Raw genomic sequence first — 13,147 nt, forward strand, 5'->3', positions numbered from 1 at the left:
CGCCGTCCCATCCGAAGTCCGAAATTTTTTCATCAGAATGTTCCTTTAGCCCCACTGAATCATCGTACAAAATTTGTTTGTGCTCCGTCGCCGTTTTCCTTGTGAAGAAAAATTATGAATGTTAGGGGTGAGACTTTCAACCCCGCCGTCCCATCCGAAGTCCGAAATTTTTTCATCAGAATGTTCCTTTCGGCCTACTGAATCATCGTACAAAATTTGTTTGTGCTCCGTCGCCGTTTTCCTTGTGAAGAAAAATTATGAACTTTAGGGGTTAGACTTTCAACCCCGCCGTCCCATCCGAAGTCCGAAATTTTTTCATCAGAATGTTCCTTTAGCCCCACTGAATCATCGTACAAAATTTGTTTGTGCTCCGTCGCCGTTTTCCTTGTGGAAAAAAATTATGAATGTTAGGGGTGAGACTTTCAACCCCGCCGTCCCATCCGAAGTCCGAAATTTTTTCATCAGAATGTTCCTTTAGCCCCACTGAATCATCGTACAAAATTTTTTTGTGCTCCGTCGCCGTTTTCCTTGTGGAAAAAAATTATGAATGTTAGGGGTGAGACTTTCAACCCCGCCGTCCCATCCGAAGTCCGAAATTTTTTCATCAGAATGTTCCTTTAGCCCCACTGAATCATCGTACAAAATTTGTTTGTGCTCCGTCGCCGTTTTCCTTGTGGAAAAAAATTATGAATGTTAGGGGTGAGACTTTCAACCCCGCCGTCCCATCCGAAGTCCGAAATTTTTTCATCAGAATGTTCCTTTAGCCCCACTGAATCATCGTACAAAATTTGTTTGTGCCCCGTCGCCGTTTTCCTTGTGAAAAAAAATTATGAACTTTAGGGGTTAGACTTTCAACCCCGCCGTTCCATCCGAAGTCCGAAATTTTTTCATCAGAATGTTCCTTTCGGCCTACTGAATCATCGTACAAAATTTGTTTGTGCTCCGTCGCCGTTTTCCTTGTGAAGAAAAATTATGAACTTTAGGGGTTAGACTTTCAACCCCGCCGTCCCATCCGAAGTCCGAAATTTTTTCATCAGAATGTTCCTTTAGCCCCACTGAATCATCGTACAAAATTTGTTTGTGCTCCGTCGCCGTTTTCCTTGTGGAAAAAAATTATGAATGTTAGGGGTGAGACTTTCAACCCCGCCGTCCCATCCGAAGTCCGAAATTTTTTCATCAGAATGTTCCTTTAGCCCCACTGAATCATCGTACAAAATTTGTTTGTGCTCCGTCGCCGTTTTCCTTGTGGAAAAAAATTATGAATGTTAGGGGTGAGACTTTCAACCCCGCCGTCCCATCCGAAGTCCGAAATTTTTTCATCAGAATGTTCCTTTAGCCCCACTGAATCATCGTACAAAATTTGTTTGTGCCCCGTCGCCGTTTTCCTTGTGAAAAAAAATTATGAACTTTAGGGGTTAGACTTTCAACCCCGCCGTCCCATCCGAAGTCCGAAATTTTTTCATCAGAATGTTCCTTTCGGCCTACTGAATCATCGTACAAAATTTGTTTGTGCTCCGTCGCCGTTTTCCTTGTGAAAAAAAATTATGAACTTTAGGGGTTAGACTTTCAACCCCGCCGTCCCATCCGAAGTCCGAAATTTTTTCATCAGAATGTTCCTTTCGGCCTACTGAATCATCGTACAAAATATGTTTGTGCTCCGTCGCCGTTTTCCTTGTGGAAAAAAATTATGAATGTTAGGGGTGAGACTTTCAACCCCGCCGTCCCATCCGAAGTCGGAAATTTTTTCATCAGTATGTTCCTTCAGCCCTACTAAATCATCGTTCGAAATTTGTTTGTGCTCCGTCGCCGTTTTTCTTGTGAAAAAAAATTATAAACTTTAGGGGTTAGACTTTCTATGCAAAGTGATCGTATTCTGCTGCTTGACCATTTAAATAATGTTATTTTGTCTAAGAATGATACTAAATTTCTTGGCATTCACCTTGACAACCACTTGAAATGAGGCTTGCACGTAGAGTCCGTATGCAAAAAGTTGAACAGTTCTTACTATGCCATGAATAGGGTTAAAAAATTACTTCCGCTAGAGTCACTCATAAACATCTACTACAGTTTGGCTTATAGCCACTTATCGTACAATATTCTGCTATTAGTCCAGTAAACAGAGCTCTGAAATCACTTTTCTCGGAATAAGCTGCATTTTTGATATATTGATTGTTACGGTAAAAGACATATATGGTCAAAAATGCAGGTGTCAGAATTATCAGGAACTATGAAAAATTCGTGGAAACGTTTGGAAAGTTACGTTTTTCTCGAAATTATCGAAAATGGGGAGGTTTATCGAGAAAAGTTTCGAACAAAAGTTGTAGAGCGGAAAATTCTACTAAGAATCAAGTCTTTTTCCATCTTCAAAGTGTTCAGGCAGACTGATTAGCAACGTATATCTGTAGTTGAGCGAGATAATCGAATTTTTAATTTCGCGCACGGCTACATGACAAGAAGAAACCAGAATGTGTAGTTTGGGGCGCAGCTTCTTTGGCCAGGGTTGTACTCTTGTTTCGATATACGCTTTCAATCCTGAAATTTCTGGCTTGGACGGGGCTCGGCGCGGAAACCAGATGTTCATGATTTGAACGAATTTGAATGAATAGGCTCGGTAAATTGTCGTATATCGAAAGCGCATATCTCCTAACTAGTTGGGAATATACAGTCCCTGGCCAGTTTATTAGACGCACTGAGGATTTTTTTTATATTTACTGGTATTGCTCGAGGAAAAAGCAGAATGTTTGAATTTCATTTCCACAGAATGTCAGTTTTATCTACGACTCTCATTAAATTGTTCTATTTGGCATTTATTTTTGATGTTGTAGTATTAGTACTTAAGTATGAATCAGACTTAGTCTGCAGGTTCGGACGTTATTTCGATAATCCACATATGAAATCATCATCTTCGAATGCAGCAAACCGAACAATTCTGCATTGATAGTATGAAGCTCTCATAGCTACACAGGATGGCTCAGCAAAATATTAGAATTTCATGTTCAATCATCAATAAATCAATATTTTTTATTGAATATGATATATTATATGTGAAAACCATTCTTAGATGAAGTATATGTAACATATACATTCAATTTAATAATTCAATATTCAAAAACCAATAACCTAATAACAAATTTCAAAGCGTGTTTAATTGAGATTTTGCATCGAATCAATGCGTCTAATAATATGGCCAGGGACTGTGATATATAGTAAAAAATAATATGCGTAAATGTATTTTTTCGTAGAATATTAGTTACCTCCACAACAGGCAACTGTTTTTTTTTTCAAAACAAAATTTCAAAACACCAGTTGAGAGAAATAAATGTTTATTTAGTTATTTTTAGTTTATTTAGTTATTTCCAATACGGTGGACAATTCTTTGCACAAAATAAAGGATCTGCTATGGGTAACCCTGCCTCGCCGATTTTTGCTGAGATAATCATGAACGCACTTCTTTTGTATGTCTGTTCTCAGGTAGATTTCCTTATCCCGTTTCTATACATTTACGTAGATGACATTATCATGGCCATACCTGGTGATAAGATTCAAGTAATTTTAGAATTGTTCAATTCATTTCATCAAGATTTAAGATTTACATACGAAGTAGAGAACAACGGTACCATACCCTTTTTGGATTTAATACTTATTAAAGAAAACAACAAAGTTATTTTTGACATTTATCAAAAACCAACAGCTTCTGGAAGAATACTTCACTACAAGTCGTTTCATGAATTTAAGCATAAAATATCAATAATAAAAAACATCAGGCAAAAAATCTTGAATCTCAGCCATCCCAGTTTCCACATGAAGAATTTTAATTTTTTCTCAAAAATGTTACGTGAGAACGGTTACCCCAAATCTTTAATCAATAATATTTTTTACGCCTCATCCGTCAATAATCCAGTTAACGCTCCAGAAAACAATGAAGCTACACCATCTAAAAAAACATTTAAACTTATTTTTATCCCGATGTTGACGAAGCAACTTATCCATGCACTGTCTAGCAGCGGTGTCCGTATTGTTTGCTATTACAGGAAAACAATTAAGAACTTTTTTTCTAAGTTAAAAGACCTCACCCCTAAAATGTTATAATCTAATTTAATTTATAAAGTTAACTGCAAAAGTTGTCAGTCTTCATATGTGGGTCAAACTAAACAATATCTCAAAAATAGAATGAAGCAACATGAAAACGATTGCAAGAGTGGCAATTTTAGTACGGGTTTGTCATTTCATCATAGAGATACAGGTCATATTTTCGATTTTGAGGAACCTGAGATTCTATCTAGAGAAAATAATTTGGACAAGAGAATTTTCAAAGAGATGATCTTCATCAAGAAAACAACAGACAACGTCAATGTTCAATCTGATACTTCCACCCTTAATAATATATTAGATAAACCTCGTTAGATAGTCGATGAATACCCCTGTGTAGTGTTTCCTATTTGTGTTTTGGTAGTAAGAATTTCATATGTTCAACGTGATAACTCGCCCGCCGGTCTCTCTGTTTAGTTGATTGTTGGATTTACTATGAATAGATTACCAAGAAAATCTCAAGTATTTACCGAGCCCTCTAAGCATTTATTGCTATTATGTTTTATTTTTTATGACTTTTCCATTGACTGGTTCTTCCTTGAAGAATAAAGGATTTCTTAGGTAAGAGATTATGGGCGATGATGTTTTTGATTTCAATACAATCTAGTCAGTCTCCAAACATTGAATTTTGTGTAAAGTTGATTAAACAACCTAAATTTTAAAAAATTTGTAATAGTTCCTGTAATCTGTTTATGTAGATATCGATATAAGTTTGTTCTAGCCACATAGTCGTCCATGTATTGATGTTTTTTTGATTTCTTTTATAATTGTAGCCTGAGGAAGGCGAAATATAACGCCGAAACGTCGCTCTAAGAGTCCAAAGTGTTTTCATCCAGTTCCTTAAACCGAGAAGTTATCAATTACAGAATTCTGGAAGGAACGAGAACTATCCACAAACAATAAATGTTTTATTGCATAGTGATTAAGACAAAACATTCAATGGAAATTCATGCAGCGAATAATATGAAAGAAAAACTAAGTAATACATTATTCATTAATTATTAACGTTAATGCATCAATCTTCTTCTTCTATAGTATTATCTGCTTCAAGATCATCTTCATCGCCGTCGTCCTCATCTACGTCCGAGTTTATTTCTGCTCTGTTTATTAAGTTTGAAAAATTTTCACAACTTACCCCGTTACAAACTTTGCAGAACCTTGTACACTTCAGTCCTGCTTTTTTGCAACTGCAACGAGCAGTATCGCATTTTCCATTACAACTGCAGAAAACCTGGAATAATAAGTCTATTGTAAGAATGGGTTTGTGAAAAACAAATTCTGAAAGGAAAAAAAATTTGTGAATGGAATTAAGACTTACGTTATTCAACAATTCCTTTGGCGCTATTGCCTTGCTCATCATCTTTGGAAGCAGCATGAAATTTGATCTATGCCATCCCCAATCTTCCGGTTTCAAATTCCTTCGTCCTAGCCAAATTTGAATTTGATAATAAACACGCCTAGTATGTTGCATCAAGGCTGACTCCGTTGGTGGTAGCATTGCTAGAGGTGAAATCTTCCTGGTTCCTAAGACAGGTGTTGTAAAGATTTTGTATCTCAGTTCGTTGATGTTTAAATATTCTCCACTCGTATTGTACAGATACCTCACTAATTTTTCCGCAATAGGATAAAGCTCCTAAATATTCTTATTTTCGTCGTAGAAAATCTGCACTGATTCTTGCAGATCAGGATTCCTCTGTAGTAAAAGTATTATCTTTTTTTTCCGTTATTGTACATGGCACTAGTTGAATCACATCCAGAAAATGCATGTGCAAACAGAATGAAAGGTTTGAATTCGCGATGCTGAGATGTTGAATACAAAGTATTACCCTTAGATCCTGGAACAATTTTAAAGAGAAACATATTGCTGTGATCTGGTGTTAAAGCAATTAGTAGAATGAAAAGATCTACGTCATTGCCAACTACAGCAACCGGTTCTGATATGCTTTCTTTCAATGTAATTCCTTTCATTACAATGTCTACGTCAGCATCTTCTTCTGCTACATTTACTTCGATATTATGATTCTGCAAATACTTGCTTAGTAAGATTATAAATTTATACTTATTCGCAACATTCGACAGAAATTTTTTTTGGGTAATTGTTACCATTTTATCCTCACTTATTTCAACATCTGGAGCAACAAATTTTTCTTTTCGACGAAACCGCTCATATGATTTTATACCAATTATTTCATTCGAGTAACCATCGAAGACAACTCTGCAATTCCCTCCAAATTTGTTAACTATGAATGACCTATATATCTCTAATATGTCAACAAATTTTTTGCTGTGTGGCCAAAAAACTTGATGTAATAACCATCCACCATCTATTACATAAACCATATTAGTTAGAAGTGATTGGGATTGAGGATGTGTTGAAAATAATTTATAGAGCTCTGACTTAACGGACTTTCTCATCAGTCCAAGCTCATCGAAGAGAGACAGCGGATATGGCGACAATTCGAAAGATATCGCTTCTTTCTTTTTCGATTCATCATTTTTATAAAGAACTGCTATTCTCTGTAACAGCGCAGATGGATCTATAGCTGAAGAATCCCCGGGAACGCGAATTTTATTTTGGCCATCGCATAAATTTTTCACTTTAAATTTCGATGACAAGGTAATATTCGCTAAATTTTTTCCTTTCATTGTTTCCATCCCTTTGCGCCCTTCTTCAAAAGCCATATGGCAATTGATATTGGCAGCACCCATAACTCCTGTTGAAAGGGACATTAACGAATCTCTTTTTTCGAAAGGATTATGGTGGTCTAGCCAGAATACAAATTTTCCTATGTCTTCTTTATCTCTTCTCATGCGGCTTTGAGATAAATCCACATGCTGTTCGCTATTAGCCGTTCTCAAATCCGCATATTCCTCCAAACATTCCATGACGTCAAAAGCAGATGGCATTCCTAGAAGATAACGTGAAACAACACTATAGTCTATCCAAATCCGAGAGGCCAGCGTAAACAAACTGACGAACGCGTGATCTTATTTGAGGATATCCTCTTATTGGTCAAAGCTTTAGGAACGCCATGTGTGCAGGCGAAAGTAAGAACCACTCTCCGCAGAACCGCATTACGTTTGATTCATTTTGTATGCGAATTGTTGTGCAGAACTGCAGAGGTCATTCATTGTTTTGTCTTTCGTAAATTGGTTTACAGTTGTAGCAAGTTATTCAAGTTACAAGCATTTAAGATAATGTCAAGTACTGATACTGCTGAGGAATCGCGTGTTGACTTAAGTCCTCCAAAAAAGAGACGTCTGAAACGACACTTCAGTGCCGAGATAAAAGAAATTATTTTGAATACTTATAAAATTGAGATGATTCAAAATGCAGGAATGTGTTTAAAGGACGTAGAACTCCGAGTTGCTGAGAGACTTGGCATTGGAGCTCGAAGTGTAAGGAGAATTATTTCTGAATACATAAATTCCGGTGTTCTATCACAGCCGGCAACAAATCAAAATCGGACCACCAAATGGGAGTCCTTATCAGATTTCGATAAAAATGTAATACGGCGAAAAGTTCACGAGTTTTTCTTCAGAAATGAACACCCGACTATAGAGAAAGTATTAAAAATAGTTAATGAAGACTCGAATTTGCCAAATTTTAAGAAGAGTACCTTCTCTATTATATTGAAAAAACTTAATTTCAAATATGGACGTCGCCAACGCAACAGTTTTTTAATGGATCGTGACGACATTAAATGTTGGAGAAGAAAGTATCTCACGAAAATTAGGGCCTTCCGTGATGAAAACAGGAAGATTTACTACTTGGATGAAACTTGGGTAAATGCCGGTCATACTAAATCCAAAGTGTGGACCGATGAAACGGTTACATCTTCTCGGCAAGCGTTACTTGCTGGACTATCTACTGGATTGAAAAATCCGTCTGGTAAGGTCTTGAATTTTGAGTTTAACCCTCGTTTGAACCTCGGTTTCATAAAGCTTGATCAGAGAATCAACGATGGATTGACGGATGAACGTGAATTAGTTTTCAGTCGATAAGTTGGTCATAAGCATTCGGAATATCATTCTTGCACCAAATAATTATCTATTCACGCCCATTTAATGATTCTCAACTGCTACTCCTCCAATATATTCGGAAATATGAAAGTTTCAATGATTTCCTTCGGGAAATCGAATGCCAAATTGTTGATCGAGCAATCAAAGTTTTGTGAAACTTGATGTAAGTACCTTTTTGGTGAAGAACAATTTCAACATTCTTTTTCAAATGTAGTGAATATATTTTTCCAGGCAAAGGGCAGAGAATTATAGTATGTCATATTGGCAGTGACACTGGTTTTTTAACTGGAGGACTCTGGACTTTCCAATCCAAAAAAACTGGTGACTACCATGAAGAAATGGATGGTCAGTCCTTCGAAAAGTGGTTTGAGGGTATACTTCCTAAATTGGAGGAAAATTCTGTAGTAGTTTTAGATAATGCTCCTTACCATTCAAGGAAAATGGAAAAAATTCCTAACTCACTATTCAGAAAGAGTGATATCCAACAATGGTTGAGGGAAAAAAATATTGATTTCACCCCTGACCTCATAAAAGCGCAATTGTTGAAGATAGTCAGGCAGAACAAAGAAAAGTTTGAAAAATACATCGTGGATGAAACTGCAAAGGCCCAAAATATTACCGTTCTTAGATTACCGCCCTACCACTGCGAACTGAACCCTATTGAATTGATTTGGGCCGATGTCAAGAATTTTGTGGCAGATAAAAACACCACATTTAAAATGACTGACGTCCAAAATCTTTTTCAAGAGGCTCTCTCACGGGTTACTTCCGAAAGATGGAGAAAGTGTGTGGAACATGTCAAACAAAAAGTTGAGGTGAACATGTGGAAATTGGATAATATTATGGATGATATAACACCAGTCATCGTCAACTTAGAAGAAAGTTCTGCATCTTCTGACGACACTACGGACTAGTCACTTTTACAAAAAATATTGTAACACATTTATATACATAGTATGTATTAAAGTGGGAACTTTAGATTAATTGTTCATTACTGAGACTCGTAGATAAGCATAGGTACATATTTTTCACCGGAACTGGAACACATAAAAAGTTTTAAAATATAACGCTCTCGGAATAAAATTTATTAGTACACCTCTGCGTTATCACATTCTTGACGCGTGATCATTGCATGGTGCAATGTTTACCGCTGGCCTCTTGGATTTGGATATACTATAGGTGTAACTCCTCTACCATGCTTCAAATCTGTGCCAAAAAATCTATTTAGCGTTTGTTCTATACACATATCACTCCAAACACCACTCCAAGCTTTGTCTGTCCTGCGAATCGTGAAGTAACCCTCCTTTGTGAACCTTTCGAATTCTATAGGATCCATTATTGCTTCTAGATTTGCCATATCCTGCAAATACCATTGAGCACATTTTGCATAGGAAAAATGGCCAGATGCGTGAAAAATCGGTAACATTTCCTTCACACTGCTCAAGTGCAAGTCCCAATCCCCAAGACGTTCAGCTTCAACAAATTGCAATAAAATTATAACGCTCCTAAGATATTGTACCCATAATTTGGCTGTGGGTCCAGAATTTTCCAAATTGTGAAGTTTTTCCAAAAATTTCTGAGTAATATAAATCATCATTGGATCAATATTACAGTCACCTACTGTAGGAGATTGGTCTTTCCAATTTTTGAAGAAATTTTTGATATGATTTTCCATTTCATCAGTCGCAGTCATATTGTTATTTTTTATTATGTGAATTCCTAGAGCAGTAAAACTCAATATATGAGCACGTAAGGCTCTGCTGAAAGCATGTCCTTCAGACATTTTCTTCGCTGATTGTGCAGCATATATGCAGTAGCCCAAAGGTCTTTCAAACCACTTCCATCCATGATAAAGCCAATGGCTCCCATATATGACATCAGCAAATGGAAACCTCCTAATCTTACAACTACATTCTTGAAATCAGGATTATCTGATTGGCAAATGATTGAGTTAGCTTTGAAATAAAGCGGCTGATCAAAAGTTACAAAAGTTGTTGTGGCATTGTTTTTCTTCGTTTCTTCCACTGCATAAAGCAAAGCTGTATGTAATGTCGTCAAACTTGATGGTGCTGCATTAATGAATGGAAGACAATGAACATGTGACATCGAATATGTTACGTCTCTTGATAAAATTTCATGAAATCCCTTCCATGTTGGAATGTTTTCTATTTCATGAGCTTTCGCACACAAATAAGCAACATAAGATTTGGGCATATCTGGGTGTGCTTTTATATGGAGTTTATCCACATCAACGAAAACCACGTTCTTCAATCCATCGGGATTTGTGGAATTGAATGGTATTATTTTTATCTGCTTTTGTGAGGCCAACACAGAAGCCGATGGCATTTTCGTTAGCTTTTTGGAACATCCTTCATATTCAATATTATAATCTGGTGTGCTGACTTTAATACCTCCCAAACAATGAAATGTTTCATGACCATCTAACGTGCTCACATTATGATCTGTGTTATCAAAAACAAATTGAGTGAAAGAGTTGGCATGGGTGATTAATTTTGCAGGTTGCATAATGACGGAAGCTTCATATATCTGAATATTGTGGTATGTTGCCGATACCCCTAATTTACTCATCAGGTCAATAATCAATCGAGATCCTGTTTTTCTGTAAACATAAGTTCCTACAGCTAACTGAAATTTGGAAATGTAGGATTTTGGACGAACAATTGAAATTATGGAATGTGCAATTGTGTCACGCTTCACATCTTTCCTTCCATCACATTTGGAATCAAGTAAATGGAATAGCAGAGTTTTCAAACTTTCCGGAATCTCAGATACAGTGGTATCAAGAAATTTACTGGAAGGAGGATAATTTTCACACTCATAATTTTGCTTCTTTATGTCAGCTACAACGATTTCACCAGCTACTCGTAGAATGATATTTTTTTGATCTTTATTCAGAGAATCAGGATTTGAAAGCCAATCTTTACTGAGTTCCATTATACTAAATGATTTGTAAAGAAAAACTGGTTGCTTTCCACGGTGTTGTTCAATCAAAATATCATCATTATATTTTTCTTTTAATTTTTTTATTAAAGTGTTATTGTTCAGAAAGTTTTCACCCATTACCTCCCGCAGTTCTGTTAAATGGTATAGCATTTTCCCTTCATTCTCGATATAATTTGTTACTTCAGCGAATTTTTTCTCAGTTTCTTCTTTAGTTATATTTCTGGTCATGTTTTTAGTTGTTTTCACAGAATTCATACAATGAAGATGATAATATGCGGGGACGTTCTGTAGTGCCGAAAGAGAATCGAGGCGATAAAGTATTTCTTCACCATATTCATCATTTCTCGAGATTGCACATTCGATTAAGTGATCATTATTTTTGCTTAGTGATTGTACCGTTTTATTTTTTCTATCTAGGGGCTTAGTGCATATTATACATAAATCATTGAAATCAAATTTCAATAATTTAGAAGCATGTGGTTGCATTGTCGATGTTGATGGTTGTGAGAGGACACGGTTTTCACGAAATGAAGATTCATTTGATAATTTTTTTTTTCTAATGGTCTGATCTGAAGATGCTGCATACCGTTTTCTGCACTTATCATGAAACGTTACGTGGTCGTGATTTTCCCATAACTTCCATTTATCATCACCTTTCAGCTTACTTTTTTCTATGAATGTTTGAATACCCTTTTTCTTCACAACAATGACTCCTGTTTCACTGTCCAGACGACCGTCACAAATTGTACAAATTTCAACTTGATCTTGATCCATGTTCTCAGGAAAGCTAAAAATAATCTGTTTATATACCAACTGCATCAAGAATAATTGTTGAATTGAAAATAAAAATCATTGAATCAAGTCATACTGAAAGTCCCTAAAATCTAAGTTTTTCTCTCACGGCCGTGTATACCGACTTATTTAAGGCTAGATAAACGTTATTACTCGATTATTTCTCTGATTTCTGTAGCATTTACCATAGTAATCACCGAATTAACGTTAATCCTGTCTTAAATAAGTCGGTGCAATCAAGTTTTAGAAATATATGAGAAATACATAAAATTGATAAAAAATAACGAGTGGCTACTTATTTTGTCAAATGTCAACCCATACTATGTATTAACAATTCACCTTGGCGGAGCGTGAAACAAATCCAGAATTATAAATGATTTAGTTATTTCCAGAAACTCGATACTTACTTTTTCCCTCAATTTAGAGTATACCACAAATACAAATTTATATTCTCTACTGACGCCTTTCACAATAAGTAAATGTGAGCAATCTTTGAAAGTTTGAATAAAACTATTTCTATATAATAATAATGAAAAGTAAAACGTACCTTTTGTCTTCGAGATTCTCTTCACCACTTGACGGATTCTCTTCACCAAGCCAAAGTCAATCCATGGTTTGCAGACATTATGTACAATTTCCTTGCGTGAGGTGTTCGTCGAAACGGCATGTCCAACAACTTCCAGGAACCTGACCCACATCGAATCCACATCCAGGTCCCCCAATTCATTCTCCCATTCAACATCAGACAAGCATTGTGACACAGACTCATAATCAATGGATTCAATCGACCTCCTGTCAATGTTGGTTTTCTTCGATACAGTGAACTGTATTCTAGATTCAAGTGTTAAATGGTCAGATTTTCCAAATGGTGGTAGGTAGTTGATATCCGAGATGAGGTCCTCATCATTAACTAATATCAAATCCAACAGAGACGGAATCTGACCAGCACGGAATCTAGTTGGTCTGGTCACAAATTGAACAAGACTCGAGTTGAGAACCATTTCCGCATAAAAAGATGAAGCCGATTGGATAGACGGGCAGCTGCTAAGAGGCCAATTAATATCAGGAAGGTTGAAGTCTCCTGTAATAAGCAGATTTTTTTTTTACTTAGATAGAGAGTCCAGATGGGCAGAAAACATACTGTCAAATTGACTAGCTCTCGGACGGTAGACACACCCCACAGTCAACTGGAAATTACCAATCATGATATCAAGAAATATGTTATCAATTCCAGGAACATCAACGTGATGTATGGAGACTGTAGAAGAGAAAAATATAT

At 36.3% G+C, this 13,147-nt stretch overlaps 3 protein-coding genes across 4 annotated transcripts; all 3 read right to left on the reverse strand.

The window, feature by feature from the left end:
* Positions 1-5,035: 5,035 nt before the first annotated feature.
* Positions 5,036-5,587, reverse strand: LOC123316541. 2 transcript variants are annotated; one of them, XM_044902669.1, is made up of 3 exons: positions 5,408-5,587; positions 5,225-5,320; positions 5,036-5,166 (listed from the first exon to the last, which is right to left on the reverse strand). In XM_044902669.1, exons 1-3 carry the CDS (start codon positions 5,585-5,587, stop codon positions 5,119-5,121), a joined length of 324 nt encoding a protein of 107 aa, XP_044758604.1. In that variant the 3' UTR covers positions 5,036-5,118. The 2 variants fall into 2 exon arrangements, with proteins under 2 accessions (XP_044758604.1, XP_044758603.1); XM_044902668.1 differs by having other exon boundaries at positions 5,063-5,320.
* Positions 5,588-5,796: 209 nt separating this feature from the next.
* Positions 5,797-9,887, reverse strand: LOC123316535. The gene is made up of 2 exons (XM_044902662.1): positions 9,290-9,887; positions 5,797-7,023 (listed from the first exon to the last, which is right to left on the reverse strand). The coding sequence occupies exons 1-2, from the start codon at positions 9,803-9,805 to the stop codon at positions 5,797-5,799; spliced, it is 1,743 nt and encodes a 580-aa protein (XP_044758597.1). The 5' UTR covers positions 9,806-9,887.
* On the reverse strand, positions 9,847-12,425 carry LOC123317849. Its single transcript, XM_044904461.1, has 2 exons — positions 12,416-12,425; positions 9,847-11,863 (listed from the first exon to the last, which is right to left on the reverse strand). The coding sequence occupies exon 2, from the start codon at positions 11,848-11,850 to the stop codon at positions 9,847-9,849; it is 2,004 nt and encodes a 667-aa protein (XP_044760396.1). The 5' UTR covers positions 11,851-11,863; positions 12,416-12,425.
* Between the last annotated feature and the right edge of the window lie 722 nt (positions 12,426-13,147).

This window comes from Coccinella septempunctata, chromosome 7 (genome assembly GCF_907165205.1).
Source record: "Coccinella septempunctata chromosome 7, icCocSept1.1, whole genome shotgun sequence".
Lineage (NCBI taxonomy): Eukaryota > Metazoa > Arthropoda > Insecta > Coleoptera > Coccinellidae > Coccinella > Coccinella septempunctata.

Excerpts from the sequence above, each read along its gene's own strand:
- LOC123316541 (XM_044902668.1), bottom strand. The coding sequence starts at position 5,587 with ATGCTACCACCAACGGAGTCAGCCTTGATGCAACATACTAGGCGTGTT. Across the intron at positions 5,321-5,407 it reads CAAAGGAATTGTTGAATAAC|GTTTTCTGCAGTTGTAATGG; the intron begins GTAAGTCTTAAT and ends TTATTATTCCAG.
- LOC123317849 (XM_044904461.1), bottom strand. The coding sequence starts at position 11,850 with ATGGATCAAGATCAAGTTGAAATTTGTACAATTTGTGACGGTCGTCTG.
- LOC123316535 (XM_044902662.1), bottom strand. The coding sequence starts at position 9,805 with ATGACTGCGACTGATGAAATGGAAAATCATATCAAAAATTTCTTCAAA. Across the intron at positions 7,024-9,289 it reads ATGGTAGAGGAGTTACACCT|AGTGTTGTTTCACGTTATCT; the intron begins ATAGTATATCCA and ends TGGATAGACTAT.